The following is a 16,600-nucleotide window of genomic DNA, read 5'->3' as shown; positions in this document are numbered from 1 at the left end:
AATTCGAAATTTTCTCCTTCGTTAGTGAGAGAGAAAGCACGTTTTACTGATTTTTGTGTTCAAATTAGAAGCTTTCCTAAATATGACTGTTGTATGTCTAAAAAAAAATCAAAATTAGTTTAGTAACGACTTAATATACTGAACTATTATGCAATATACACTTAATGTGTTCGTCATGGGAATATGACGTTACCTTTCCCCGCAAACAGTTTTATAGCACAGTACAAGTTTCTCTAAAGATTACTGTAAATAAATTGAATATTCTGACAAAAAATTAGTCTAAGTGGGGGTATTTTTTGTATTTTTTATTTCCTGTCCACAAGTACCTGTGTAGAGTTCCTTAAAAAAGAATTCAACTACTGAACTAGTGATAACTTTTTTAAAGTCATCCACGGGCTTTGATGGAAAACGAATATGTTACGGTACAAGTTAGTCCGATAACTTCATCCGAACTGAAAGTGAAACAAGCACATGAGGGAAAAAATTTAAAAAAAGCAAAAGTTTGAAAAGAAAATTAATGATAAAATGGAGAAAGAAGTGGCCTCTCCTCCAAGTGAAATGAGAAGGAATGATTCTCCAACAAGTAGACATTGTTCTCATTCAAGTTTGCATGGACATGATGGAAGCTCCGACGAAAATGCCTTTCCATGTAACACGAGTTCTTGGTCTCTTGGTTTGGTAGATAAACTTGGCATTAGAAAAGTGTTGACAAACCCATTTGAACAAGTTCGAACAGAATGGTCTTTCAGCAATTTGACAGACGCTGAAATAACTAGAATTGATGAACTTGTTAAGATATGCAGTTTGCCATGTGTTGATTTCAATTCTTTGGAGGAGATACCGTATGATAAGTCAAAATCTTACAAGCAGTGGGTCCAGGAATGGTTTCCAGAGTTCACAATCAAAGAGCTTAAGTTGTAAGTTTTTATAATATTTAAATTGGTGGCTGGGTTTTCAAAGCACTTTTAAGAATAGCAGGGTAATTCATCAACTAAATAAGACAGACCTGCATGTACGCTTGTTCACATATTATTCAAAAGGACCTACTTGCATGTGTTATTTTTTGGGCTGTGGATATTGACCTGGATAGCTCAGTTGGTAGAGTAATCTGACTGGGGAGGTAGGGGTCCAGGGTTTGATTTCCATTTTTCAATGTAAGAGTACATACATTCTGTACCCACAATTCGGTGCTTTATAGTAGCACAGTAACAAAATAGCTTAATTAGTATTGAAATCATTGACTTCACATTAGCCAACACAGTAGCAAAAAAGAATATTACACTGACCGTAATTCCTGTGAGTATTACTGTTAGTATTGTATGCAAGAAGAGTGCAATTGTAATGGTGCATTGCAGGGTGTGTAAATACAGATACCCTTGATATCAGGTTATTTATTTATAGATAATAATTTTAAAAAATAAGAATCGAAAATCATTCATACAGGGATTTTCCACACCATTTTGGGAATGGGGCCCAGGCCCTTGCAATTGGGAATTTTAACAACATTTTATCACTTTTGGGGAATTTTTATTGCATGATATTTTTCAAGAAATTAACACTTATACTGAATAAAATTGATTTTTACTTCATCATTCAGAACTATTATTTAGAGAATAGATTAACTATTATGAAGTTTTACTCAAGTTCCCTAAAATTTGGTTCATATCAATCACGTTTCAAACCAGACCATGTTTGTTTTACATGAATTTTGATCAAGTTTACTTTGTGGAGTTTTTGTGCATTCAGAAATTGAACACATGCTCTTCATATTTGGGAAAAATGGAAGAAATTTGCAATTGGGAATGGGGCCCATATTCGGCCCTACACAGGGTAGTGGAAAATCCCTGTCATAATCAGTAAATTGCAATAGAAGTTTACACTTTGTATTGTTTTCATTGTTTAGGTTCAGTAGGAACTGTGAGGAGTTTGGATATTTCCTGTTTGATGCCATGCAGCAAATACATCAACATGATCAAAGACAGAGCCAGTTGCCATATGAAATTGATTATCAAGTTCTCTTTGAAAAAATTCTCAATTTGTTTGAATTGAAAGTCAAGTAAGTATACAAGAAGCCTATATACATTTCTAGAAACACTGTTCATTACTGCAGTAATCTGTTCTAACTTAGCAATGGCAGAAAAAGTCACAAGGGGCGTAGCCAGGGTACTTAAATTATCCCATGTTTCCCACTACATGTATCACCGATATCCCTGGCATTCTATACTAAGTAGACAGTGATTTCTTATATTTCCATTTCATTGTGAAATAAAATTGTAGATTTAGACTTTAAAAATGTAGACATAGATTTAATTTACCATATTTACAGGAGGATTCCAATGCAATTTCAATAGTCCTCACCCACTGACATCAAACACAAATTAAAGGCAGCCATATGAGATTTACATGCCTATTTTGCCTCCTTAGCGTCACACTGACATACAGAGACAGATGCACACAAGATTTGCATGCAAACTAGGCCTCCTTAGCTCTTGACCTATCGACCTGCCTAATTTACATTCCGGTAGAATTATCAAGAAATCAACTCCGCTAACTTTCAAAGAGTTGTCACAGAGAAAAAATTAATTAGAAATGAAAATACTTGTGCTTTTTTTAGCTCTACTGGTCAGAGACCAGAAGAGCTTATGCGATAGTAATGCGTCCGTCGTCCGTCCGTCCGTCTGTCTGTCTGTCTGTCTGTCTGTCTGTAAACAATTTTTCAAAATGCTACTCCTCCTACAGTTTTGGTCCAATTTCAATATAGCTTGGCACACAAGTAGACTACACTAAGAAACATAATTCTGTGCATGGGATTTTGATTTCGATGAACGGTGTTGCCATGGTTACTAAAAATAGAAATTTCTGTGAAATGCTTTCAAAATGCTACTCCTCCTACAGTTTTGGTCCGATTTCAATATAACTTGGCACACAAGTAGACTACACTATGATATATAATTCTGTGCATCGGTTTCTGATTTTGATGAACGGTGTTGCCATGGTTACTAAAAATAGAAATTTCTGTAAAATGCTTTCAAAATGCTACACCACCTACAGTTTTGGTCCGATTTCAGTATAACTTTACACACATGTAGACTACACTATGATACATAATTTTGTGCATTGCTTTCTGATTTTGATGAACGGTGTTGCCGTGGTTACTAAAAATAGAAATTTCTGTGAAATGCTTTCAAAATGCTACTCCTTCTACAGTTTTGGTCTGATTTCAATATAACTTGGCACACAAATAGACTACACTAGGATACATAATTCTGTGCATCGGTTTTTGATTTTGATGAACGGTGTTGCCATGGTTACTAAAAATAGAAATTTCTTTGAAATGCTTTCAAAATGCTACTCCTCCTACAGTTTTGATCCGATTTCAATATAACTTGGCACACAAGTAGACTGCAATAAGATACATAATTCTGTGCATTGGTTTCTGATTTTGATGAACGGTGTTGCCGTGGTTACTAAAAATAGAAATTTCTGTGAAATGCTTTCAAAATGCTACTCCTTCTACAGTTTTGGTCCGATTTCAATATAACTTGGCACACAAGTAGACTACACAAGGATACATAATTCTGTGCATTGGTTTTTAATTTCGATGAATGGTGTTGCCATGGTTACTTAAAATAGAAATTTCTGTGAAATTCATTCAAAATGCTACTCCTTCTACAGTTTTGGTCTGATTTCAATATAACTTGGCACACAAGTAGACTACACTAGGATACATAATTCTGTGCATCGGTTTTTGATTTTGATGAACGGTGTTGCCATGGTTACTAAAAATAGAAATTTCTTTGAAATGCTTTCAAAATGCTACTTCTCCTACAGTTTTGGTCTGATTTCAATATAATTTGGCACACAAGTAGACTACACTAAGATACATAATTCTGTGCATCGGTTTTTGATTTTGATGAACGGTGTTGCCATGGTTACTAAAAATAGAAATTTCTTTGAAATGCTTTCAAAATGCTACTCCTCCTACAGTTTTGATCCGATTTCAATATAACTTTACACACAAGTAGACTACACTAAGGTACATAATTCTGTGCATCAGTTTTAATTTTGATGACTGACAAGGATCAATTTTCTATTTATTGCTGTTTTAAAGTTTCAAATCCCAACTGCTACTTTTTTCTTCCTTTGTTTTAAGTATAAACCAGTAGAGCTACAGTCTCGACAGAGACTTCTGGTTTAAATATTGTATGGAAACAAATATTTGTTTTGTAGGGGATATTCATATATACCAAAGGGACATGCCACAATATTTGGACAAGAAATAATATCTTCAAGAGCTGATATTCTTTGCACTAAATGTGATGATCCAAGTAAAATACTAAGTGTCTGCAAGGTAAGATTGAAAACAAAATCATAGATATGTATTCATTATCATGATTATGATGGATTATGATCGAGCAGGAGATTAATCTCTTTTTAAACTAAAGGCTAATGGATTATGTTGGGTACACACTGTTCACAGGCTGTGACACTAATAATAAAGTAATATTTTCTGCTCAATTTATCCATTACCTGTTGTCATCATCATTATTGTCATCTTCATACACTTTTCAAATTTTCATGTTTTTCTCCTCCGGATCCACTTTGCCAATTTTAGGGTTGTATAATATACTCAGGTGAACATTGAGGTCCTTGCATGGGCCTCTTGTTTGTTAATTTACTGGAGACTGCATACTTAACTTTTCACCATGATCTAATTAATTTCATTGTTCTGATTAGTCAACTAATAGTAGTTTGATGAAATTAGTGTAACATAAGTATGTTTTCGGAAAATAAATGAAAATCTTATTTTTAGAATAAAAAAAAAAAATAAACTATAAAAAATATTGTGTGTTAAGACTTTATTTAGGCATGATAGAATTTTTTTTATATTTATATAAGATTATAGATGAGGAAGATAATCCTTGTAATCCTGAAGAAGGCACAGATTTTTCACCAGCAAGGAAAAAATTACGCACCACATCATCAACATTAGAAACTGCTAATGAGGAGGCATGTTCTAGTACAAGCTCAACCTGTGGTCTGTCATCGAATGTATATGCCCGCTATGTTGGAGACCTGCTAGCCTATTTTGAAAGTTCTGTTTTAAAAAGAGGCATTCTTGGAATGGTCGTACAAAAGACAAATGTAAGTGAAAAGTGTTTGTATTGTATTGCATGTTGTTTTACATCCCATTCAAGAATTCTTCACTCATATAGAGATGTCACCAAATACCAGTGAAAGGCTTCAATTTTTGACCTTTACTCAGCACTAAGAGCCACTGAGCAGTGAGAAATCTTTATTGTGCAAACGCCTGCCATTACATGGGTCCTGGGTTTTTAAGGTTTCATCAGAAGGACCTACAACTTTCACTTCAAAGTGCTGAGCGCATGGCAAAAAACAGTTGCTACCCATTTTTAGCTCTGCTGGTCAGAAACCAGAAGAGCTTATGCAATAGAAATGCGTTTGGCGTCTGTCCGTCTGTCTATCCATGTGTATATAATTGTATATAACTTTGAACACAAGTAGACTACACTAAGATATATAATTCTGTGTATCAGTTTTAGTTTCGATGGACGGTGTAGCTGTGGTTACAAAAAAAGAAAAATCTGTGAAATACTTTAAAAATGCTACTCCTCTTACAGTTTTGGTTTGATTTCAATATAACTCAGTACACAAAAAGACTAAACTAAGATACATAATTCTATATATCTGTTTTTGATCTCGATGATCGGTGTTGCCATGGTTACTAAAAATAGAAGCTTCCGTGAAATACTTTTAAAATGCTACTCCTCCTACAGTTTTGGTCTGATTTCAATATAACTTGGCACAGAAGTAGACTACACTAAGGTACATAATTCTGTATATCAGTTTTTGATTTCTTTCAACATTGTTACCATGGTTACCAAAAATAGAAATTTCTGTAAAATACTCTCAAAATTGTACTCCAAGAACAGTTTTAGTCTGATTATTATATAATGTGGCATGCAAGGAGACTACACTGAGATATATGATTGTTTTTTTTGTTTTATGTTTTTTTATTTTGATGAATTACATTGCCATTGTCATGATGGTAACTAAAATTAAAATACTGTAAAAGTTTATAAAAGCTATTTCTACAGTTGTAGTCTTATTGCAATATCTTGCCACAAGAAGAGACTCAATTCAGGATCATTATTCTATTTATTGCCCTTGTAAAGTTTTTCCCAACTTGTACACTTCTCTTCCTTTGTTATAAGTAAAAAACCAGTAGAGCTTCAGTCTGGTTATCGACTTAGGTCAATGGCAGCCAAGATTTGAACTCACAACCTCCAGATCATAGAGCAAGCGCTCTACTGACTGAGCTACTGCAAGCAGTAAATGTTTGTATAAACGTTTAATCTGAGTCAGTATTACAGTGCCCAAAAAACTACATGGTGACAATTGTTTACTAAATAAAGTCACCCCACCCTTATATCAGCATCAAAGTCATGCCATCCCAAATACCAATGAGTGCAAATGATCTACTGCAACTGCATCAGAGTTTGCACACTACAGATGGGAAAAAATTTTTTTCGTGCGATTCAACTACAATTTTTTCCCATGTATACATGTATTCATGCAAGTGTTCCTGAAATGTTCGTGGACTGAACTTATCATTGGACAATATCTCGGTCATGAATATTTACATTGATGAATATTCATGATTTGTGCTTTTTCATGAGAAAAAAAAATTCTGATGATAATAATTGAAGCTAAAATAAGGGCTCAACTTGGATCAATTTTTCTGTCTGTCCAGCTGATATCCCTTGACCAAACCATATTTTCTACCCGCTAAGCACATTTTGAATCATATTTTACTCAATAGGTGCCTTTGGTAAACAATTTGCTGTGACCTTCAACCAAGATTTAAGGTTTTTGATCAAGAGTATTGGGTTTACAGTGACCTTGAACCAAGTTTCTAGGTGAAAGATCAAGGTCATGATACATCTGAAAAATCTGGTCCTTGTTCTGACAATATTTGGAAGGGAGTCATTTAGTATACACATTTTCACAGGAAATTCATTGCTTCTCAGTTTGAAGAAAAGAAGAAGAATGCAGTTTAATATAATTTGAATTTAGTAAGAAATGAAGCATGCTTTTGGGTTAAGGGTTAAAAGTCAAATTTATTTTGCAGGTTTTATTTACTTTCCTGAAAATCAAACCAGAGAGCTTTGAAAAAATTAGAAGAGGAAACCAATCTGGATCTATGAAATTTGATTCAACAAAGGATGAAGAACCAATATTATTTTACACAAAGCAGTTCAATTTCTTAAACTGTGAAGATCGTAAAATAATTTTCAAAGCATTGCTTAGCATGAAAATGATTGAAGTTAAATATTAGGACTACTGAATATTTTATGCATTACAAATGCTGAAACCATTTTGTTTGAGCTGCTTGTATTTTTGGGTTTCCAGAGTCACCCAATCAAAGTATTGAAATTTCTGTGAGTCATTAATGAATTTCTTCAGCTTTTAAGTAGTTAATATTGACTGATGTTGTTGTGTAACATCTATGATGAAAGAGCACATTTTGTAAAAATTATCCTCACTTTAGGGGCATTAGATATTTAAAAAAAAAAAAATTGAACATTTTTATTGTCTTCTTTCTCTACCGAACATACTTAATGGTATAATCATTCATTATCTTTAAACAGTTTTCGTATGGTTACTCTTTAATTTATACTCTATCACTGTTTACATTTATCACTTGATACGTACAGAGTGTTTTAAAAGAAGATGGGCGCATTTGTCGTGTGATCTGCAGGAATCATTTGTACGAAACATTTATTGTTTAAATGTCCATGATTTGGTTGACTGAACATCGCTGGTCAGATTTTACAAATTTTTTTTTCATTTAGTTTGAAAGTGTGAGATTGTAACATTTTTGTCCGTTTTTCCTAGGGGTTAGTACAACATAGTAATGTTTCACAAAAAATAAACACCTGAAATATTTAATGCATATAGATTAGGGCTGGGCAATAATATCGATATTTCAATATATTGCAATACAATGACAAAAAATATCGTATCGCAATACGATTTTGTAGTATCGATGTATTGGCAATATTTTAAGATTAAGGAATTTCGTCATTAAATATAAAAATGGACTTATGAAAGTTTGTAATTTAGCCAAACAGTAAGTCAGAAGTTGTTTTGTAGGAACATTTCAGAGCATAACTTAAACTAGTGCTAATTGTAACGGGGACCGTTACAGATGTTCCCCAAACGCTCCCCAACTCCCTTTTGGTGCCATATTCCCTGTTATCTCTATTAAATAAGAAATACTCTATGGAATTTAGACTTAATCAAGGTCTTCCAAGAAAAATACAAAATATATTAAAAAAATAGGCATTGCACGCGTGTTCATGTGCGTAACGACCATATTATCTTGTCTACACTATCTTAAATTTTAATAATATCAAAGCATTTAATCCAAAAGTATTAAAAAATGCACTCATTCGAGTGTATTTTTTATTTTACTCATTTCACGTGCAAGCACGTGCATAATGACTACACTTTCTTATAGGAGTCCCTTATATTTATCCAAGTTCTAAATCTCATCCTGTTTGGTTGAAAAACAAGAGAGTTATAGCCATTTGAAGTTTCAGCCAATCAGATTGCAGCACACGTGCATGCGCGTGATTTCATGAATATTTTCTAAATCATATTTTAGGATATCGTAATGCATGACTATGTTTTAAATTTCAAAGCATTTCGTCAAAAAACAAAGGAGATATAGCCATTTAAAGTTTTAGCCAATCAGATTACAGCACGTGTGCATGCGCATGCTTTTATTAAAATTTTAATATATCACGCTGTAGATCTTCATAATGTAGGACCATGTTCAAAATTTCAAAAGATTATGACAAGAAACAAGAAAGATATTGAGACTTTAGTTTCAGCCAATCAGAGCAAAGCGCACGTGCATGCGCGTGAGATCTTGCTATTTTGACCATGCATCTTGTCTATACTACTAATGTATCCTTACATTATGAGTTTCAAAGCATTTTATCAAAAAATAGAAAAGTTCCGACTATATCTATTATATTGGTTATTTCAAGTGTTGCACGTGCGCGCTCTTGCAAGCACGTGCGCGCAAAATGACCTTGATTCCGCAAATCTGCATAACATGTCTACTCACCCTAAAAAGGTTTTACCTACCTCGGACGAACAGTTTACAAGATCATTCCCGGACAAAAAAGTACCCAGGAAGAAGAAGAAGAAAAATAATAATAACTAGAATCTTGTTGCCATGGCAACAAATAAGTCTTCCGTTCTTCTAAATCTGTAAGAATTAGCTTTTTTCTCTGCAAAAAACATAGATATCATATGTACTCGGAAAGAAAAAAAAAACTGCAAAAAGGTCTTTCAGTACTGAAGGTACTTTGATTTTCATGGTGCATTTTGGCACTCATAAGAGCTACACGTTTATCATAGACAAACCAACGGACGAACGAACACCGTACTCTCAAAAACTTCACTGTGTTTATGTTCTGGCACAATTGTGATGGTGTAAAAAAATGTCCTGAACTAAGTTAGTACCACATTAAACGTAAAGTCGTTGATTTTTACAGTAATACTATCGAGATTTGTCGGCAGAAAGATTATTCAACTACAGGAATTATTCAGCAATCGATTGATTGATTATATGTTATTTAATGTTCCTCTCGAGAATTTGTCACATGGATAAGCCTCAACTCGCCGGTGGAGACTGCAAAATGTTGTCCTATAATTTGGCTCTAATTGCCATTGAGCAGTGAGGAATCTTTTAGAGTCAGTACCATCTGACACACGGGACCTCGATTTAAACGATCTCATCTGACGGACCGGTCTCCACGTCTCACAACTGAAGTCCATAATACAGATATATGATGCTCTAGCCATGTTTTTATTTTATTTTTCATTTCTCAAATTTGTTGCATCAGATTTTCTTAAAGATCATACTTAATAAAAATCATTTCGAACAACTTTATTGCAATGCATACAGCGTCCGGTGATTTTGATTGACAGGTCAATACATGTGCACTTCGCGTGATTTTTCTTAAGCAGAAAAATATACAGAGACTGACTATGACGGACCATGAAATCAGAAAATATTTAATAAAGAATGGGTACAACTGATATAGAACTGATTTTTTGTCTATGTAAATAATAAAGATAAAAATAGGATAATCAGGATTAAAAGGGAATATCTCTCTCTCTCTCTCTCTCTCTCAGACATGTAAATTTCAGTATCTTGCGTAATGAAAAATCTACTATTATAGAATATTAATTCTGTATACATGTTAATGGTAATTATAACCAAATGTTCCAGATTTAATTGTAAAACGAATTTATAATTCAAAGGCCTATAGTTGCAATAATGTCTCCGAATAAAATCAAGAAGGGGGGGGGGGGGCTTCAAAAGAATTACATACTCGGTAATTTTATGTTTTATGAATTTTAAAAGGAAAATACTAAATGTTGCATGTACATACATATAATTATATAGCATTGCATAAAATTGTGTTTATTCGTATACTTTATCTAACATATCAACAGACCTTTGCAGATGTTTTTGTATCATGTTTTTAGCGTAGCATTATTTCACACAGAAACGCGTAACTTTCACATAAGGTTAACCCCTAAGTACTAGTATTTCACAAATAAAATCCAAGAATCGCTTTTCCTTATCTTTAATAACTTCTCGGGTATATAAAAGTATAGATCATGTATAAAAAAAATAACACTATAAGACTTTTAATCAATGAAATATACGTGTTAAAACCAAATCCAATCTATAGATTGATTTTCTTTCTTTTAAGTTGCAGATATCAATTTATTTCTAAAGGCTTTACACCTACTTTTCTATCTCTCAGTTCCCTTTTGAGTACATATAATATTTTAGAATCGAAAATAAAACTCGGATTCCGGGATAATTTCGCATTCAAATTAGAGAATGAATTAAGAATATTTTTTTAAATATAATCATAACAGACATTACAGATTTACACTACGCTGACAACTTTAAACTATGCATATATTGAAAGCAGTAACCAACGTAATCTTTCATGCAGAAGTGGATATGGAAACTCAAAGTCTAATTATTTTTTTTATGTGAAAAGTGTGGATATAGACGTCTGCGACGTCATGGATACTACCTCCGCCTTTATCTCGAAAGTTCTATTCCCACTTACAAGTCAGAGTTATCTATCTTTGCTCATTGTCATAGAGAAAATGAATTTATTGACGGAACCTTAAATCTCCAAAATGCAGAATCAGATTGAATAAATAATATGTTTAGTATTTTTGTAGAATAATATGTATATACATCGCTGTAATGTATACTGCGTACAATATTATTTTCTTCATTGTGCTTAGTTGACACAGAACGGATATTTATTTCAGATATAGATTTGTAAATCAAAAACTTTCAATATATACAGACTAACACTACACAGTCAAATTTAAACTAATATGCATATAGTGAATTAAGTAACATGCAAAAGAGAGAATATTGAATGTGTAAATATGTTGATCTGGAGAGCGTATATATGTCTCTAACGTCATCAATACTATTTCCGCCTTTATCTCGAAAGTTCTATTCTCATTCACAGGTCAGAGTTATCTTTCTTTGCCCACCTTATACATACTACGTAAATAGAGAAAATTTCGGTACCGAAAATATACAAAATGCGGAATCTGATTTGAAAACAAATTAAATATTTAGTATTTGTAGAAAAATGTCTGTTTTACATAAGAATATCTTGAAAAAATATCTAAAAACAAAAAAATCAAAAATTGACCAAAAACAAATTCACTTCCGGTTCGGACAGGAAGTACTGGAAACACACGAAAACAACTTCAAAACAAATAGAATATCATGATCTAATACTCCTGTAAATTTCATATCTTTACCTCAAACCGTTTCCGAGAAAACTGCCGGACAAAAATCCATTTTAAAATTCGAAAATCGGCCATAACTTCGGACCGGAAGTGAATTTTTCAAAAAACAGAATTTTATATAAACTTCATATATCAACCTACTTATATGAGAAAAATTGTGAAAATCTATCCAGCCATCTCTGAGTAATCGCGCTCACAAAATTTGGGAGGAATAATAATAATAATAATAATAATAAAAAGAAACAATACAAACACTATAAGTCTTCCGTTGTGAACGGAAGACTTAATAATAATAAGAAACAGAGTAAAAACAATATGTTCCCCAACTTCGTTTGGGGAACATAATGAAATCAACAAGATTTTTTTTTCGTGTTGGTTTCTTATCGTAGTTATGTACATTCTGCATGTAAATTAAAGTAAATATAGTAAGAAAATGCCATTTTTATTACATTGAAAATATTGCAATACATATCGCAATACAGTTAAAAATATCGCAATATATCGCAATACGAAATCTCGGGCCAATACCCAGCCCTAATATAGTTGCATGATACGTGTACATGGCTGTACATTATATAGAATAGAAGATTAGAATATTGAATTTGCTCGCGAGCCAAACTGAACCAAAATTTATCTAATTCAAAATTCTAATAAATCAGTACATAAAACGAAACTGACGAAATAAATGCTTTTGTTGTTTGCATGAAAAAAAAATTAACGCCACATGCTAGGCTCGAACCAAAAACTTTTCGCTTTGAGTGCACTGAACAGGTAGCCCAACTTACTGAGCTATCACCGCTACACATCCACAGATGATTTTAAAAAGAGGAAGAAGCACCACATTCACACATTTGGATTTTGGGGGGAAAAGTTCGTTTTTTGTGGTCTCTGGGTCTTCTCTCCATATTGAAAAAAATGTATTCGTTTCTTTGAATTAAAATACACACAAATAACATTTAAAAATCATGGAGAGAAGACCCAGAGATAGAAAAATTTTAGAAAAACGTGTTTAAAAATGTACCATTTTGTACCAAATGTCTGATCTGGCCAATTTTCAAGTTATTTTTTTAGCAAATCAAAGCTCCATTTCGGGAAAATATTTTCCTTTCCTGTTGCACAGGAACCCGATAAATAAAAGAAAATGTTAAAATTTCATGTGACATGTGGATAAGATTTTCACTTTTCAGATTCTTGCCGAATGTCAGTCAAAAGCGCCCTCGTTCTTTGTCACACGGAATAATGAATTTTAAAATCCTAAGTGAAAGTGCATGCTTAATTGAAGCTTTGTTTCTTTAATGACTTAATTCTACATATCAAAAAAAAAATTCCATTTGAAGAATTAATAACTGTGTTGCTGAAAATTATTCCCACTGGACACATTTTCAATGCTGTCAACTTAAGAAATGCAAGAACCCCGGTGTAACAAAAATGAAGATTTTAATGATTTAAATGGACCTTAAAACGCTTCTCTGATACATAGCTTCCTCTATACATCAATATTAAACCACATTCCTATTCCTGATCAGTCATCTGCGGGGCGCAGTGGTTAGAGTGTCTGCTCTAGAGTTGCAAAGTAAGGAGTCGATCCTTACGTCGCGTGTTCGAATCCCACTGTGGGACATGGAGACCGCACCTTCGGATGAGACCGTAGAAACTGAGGTCCCGTGTCGCAGTAGGTACTGGCATGAAAAAGATCCCTCCCTGCTCAATGGCCCTGAGTGCCGAGTAGAGGGCAAAATTTGCAGCTCTACACCGGCAAGTGGTGGCTTCTCCATATGAGTGAAAAATTTTCGAGAGGGACGTTAAACAATATACAATCAATCCTATTCCTGATCATGATTAAAGATTATTTGATCTAAGCAAAAATATTTTTGTATTTTTAATTTTACACTGAATAGCGTGTATTGTCGAAATGATGCAACAGTGGCAATTCTTAGCAATGTTAACAAATATTAAATTACATGTTTTAGTAGCTGAGCCTCACAATTTATTAATTTTTGTTCCCTTTTTTTGTGAAAATGATTGGACATAAAATTTCTATTGTCTTTCTTGATGTCCATCTGTCTGTCTGCCAAAATCTATTAACTTGATCAAAACTTTTGAATGAAAAGAGAAGGCCTAGGGTATTGAATTGATGCACAGGATGTAGGAAATGAAGCATTTTAATGACATTCAATTTAAAGTTATCGTTTTAAAGATAATCCTGATACCTATTATAATATGTATTGAATTTAATATTACTGGTTTTACAGTAGAAAATGTATATTTTCGCCGTCAATTAAACGTGTTAAATATTGATATTTTCTTTCATTTTTTCATATGCTCAGAGCTTGTATATGTTTGTTTCTTGTTTTGTTTGAATTTATCTGCATTTTGACATGAAATCTGATCTGTAACCCACCAACCCACCTATTCCCAATTTATACATTACTTAGAAAAGACACATACATAACTACGGCTCACGCATACAACATATATAATATACCTTTATTAGTATTTTCAACTTGAAGTTGTATTTGTAAAACCTACTACATGATTTTTATTATCATTTATTCTGCCCGTACATTGAAATGCACGGAAAGTATTTTAGAAAATTATGTTTTTACATAAAATCGAACTATTTAATATCATAAAATTTATTTATCATTATTTATGTTAATTGAATTAAAAAAAACTTAAGAAACTTAAAAATGATCAAAGAATGATAATTTAGGGAAATGACTATTTTTGCAATAAAACAAAAGAAATGAATACTATACATGCTATGCAATGTTTAACTCGCATTGCCAATAAGGTTTAAGACAATGACGTTGTTCTATATTAAATGAATAAGTGTTATTAATTAAACTTCTCACAGTGACAGTAGAGCCTGGAAACAACTGATTTTTCTTTGTTCGTTCATGCGCAAAGTCAAGTGATGGGGTATGTGGTACAAGTTGTTGACAATAATTAACTGATGACGCCAGACAATCAACTCTAATGAATGTAAAGAAAGAGCTCTTATAACTATCGATAACTGTGGTTAATTAAAGTTTCGATAAGCAAGAATTTATGTTCCTGAATTTATTTTCCTCGAAAATCTTACTGAGGCGCAAAAACTTTAAAAGTTTTACACGCATAAAATTAAAATCCTGAATAACAGTGTCGAGGTCGATACAGTAAAACAGCTCCTGAAGAACTTTGGATTGCTTATAAGGAAATCAACTTAAGGAGTTTCTCTGATCATCATCATTGTTTTTTCAAGTGACTCGCCTCCTGTCCAGTGATCCCATACCACGTATCCTGGTCCGTTATCTCCAACGTCTCCGTATTCTGCGTTTAGATTTGAGTAACTACAATGGTAGTACCACCAAGCACCATGACGTTCCGTTGCACAATATCGTCCAAGATAAACAACGTCACTGTCCTTAGTAGCAAATCTTCTGTTATTATGATAAGCCAAACTGTCTCCTGTAACATGATTTTTTCATTTTTACGAACATTGCATATATAGAGGACATTCAATGTTTTGTAGTTGAATATGGAATTTATTTCACGAGTGGGACAGGATTTTTGATATTTTCACGAGTGCGAAGCACGAGTGAAAATATAAAAAAATCCTGTCTCACGAGTGAAATAAATTCCATATTCAACTACAAAACATTGAATTTTCTGTTTATTACATTTTTAAAAAAAATTCTTTGATTTTTCCTTTGCCTCTGTCTTTTTGTAATACAGTCAGGCTCGTGACGTCATAGTTGAGCGGTTGAGACGTCATAGCTAAGTGAGGTGAAAACACTGTAAACATGGATTTAGCAACATATTTTTGGAATTTTGACAGTTTTTTTCGCTGTCAGAATGGTTTATTTATTTCCATCTATCTTATATTAGGTCAAGGAAGATTTTTTACAGCAATCTTCGTTATGGGAATGGAAATCGAGAGTTTTCCCGCACTTCTGATATTCGTCACACAGCTGTGACAGGATATCATTTTGATATCCTTTCACACTGTGACAGGATATCATTTTTATTCAATGAATAAATTACAGTATTTCACGGGTAAAAATGTAATAAAATTATTTCTAATGTGATGAATTTGTTGTATTGCTAAAATGTCCGTATATTTATACAATCATTATTTTATTCAACAATATGTTTTTCTATAAATTGGTTATTATTTCTTATATATATGATTTTTTTTGTCTTAAGTCGGAAATAAGAGAATTAATTTGTTTGTTAAGGTAGTCCGACCCTCAGGTTAATAAATTCAGCAGTTAAGTAATCAAAAATACTCATAAAGGTATCTATGAATCCACAAAGTTATTCCGACCCTCAGGTTAATAAATTCAGCAGTTAAGTAATCAAAAATACTCATAAAGGTATCTATGAATCCACAAAGTTATATACATGTAAAGAACTATATGCGGTATGTTGCATATATTTGCCCCCACAAAAGTCAAATTTTGAAAACTTCCTGAAATGTGTTGAATTCAATAAATTGTTCGAAAAAATATGAATTAACAGAAAATATTTTAGTGTCAAAGCAGTGTATTCACAATTTTTGTTTTTATGACGTCACAAACTAGTCCGATTTTATATCCTTTATCAAAAAGAGGACAAAATGGACAAAATTTCAACAATTTTAGCTTTAAAATTTATAGAGCGCAAGTTTGTTCAGGAACAATATTGACATATTTCATTGATACCATCATTCTAC

General features: G+C 32.8%; 1 protein-coding gene across 2 annotated transcripts; it reads left to right on the top strand.

The window, feature by feature from the left end:
• The first annotated feature begins 487 nt into the window (after positions 1-487).
• Positions 488-15,205, top strand: LOC134273488 (uncharacterized). Of its 2 annotated transcripts, none has more exons than XM_062755682.1 (5): positions 488-917; positions 1,904-2,056; positions 4,231-4,351; positions 4,900-5,145; positions 15,149-15,205. In XM_062755682.1, the coding sequence occupies exons 1-5, from the start codon at positions 526-528 to the stop codon at positions 15,149-15,151; spliced, it is 915 nt and encodes a 304-aa protein (XP_062611666.1). In that variant the 5' UTR covers positions 488-525; the 3' UTR covers positions 15,152-15,205. The 2 variants fall into 2 exon arrangements, with proteins under 2 accessions (XP_062611666.1, XP_062611665.1); XM_062755681.1 differs by lacking the exon at positions 15,149-15,205 and adding an exon at positions 7,154-7,827.
• The last annotated feature ends 1,395 nt before the right edge of the window (positions 15,206-16,600 follow it).

This window comes from Saccostrea cucullata, unplaced genomic scaffold (assembly GCF_032062105.1).
Source record: "Saccostrea cucullata isolate Sc308-1 unplaced genomic scaffold, CSIRO_AGI_Scuc_v1 ctg223, whole genome shotgun sequence".
Classification (NCBI taxonomy): domain Eukaryota; kingdom Metazoa; phylum Mollusca; class Bivalvia; order Ostreida; family Ostreidae; genus Saccostrea; species Saccostrea cuccullata.
The sequence above is the reverse complement of the archived record's forward strand: the minus strand, read 5'-3'. Positions and strand labels throughout refer to the sequence as shown.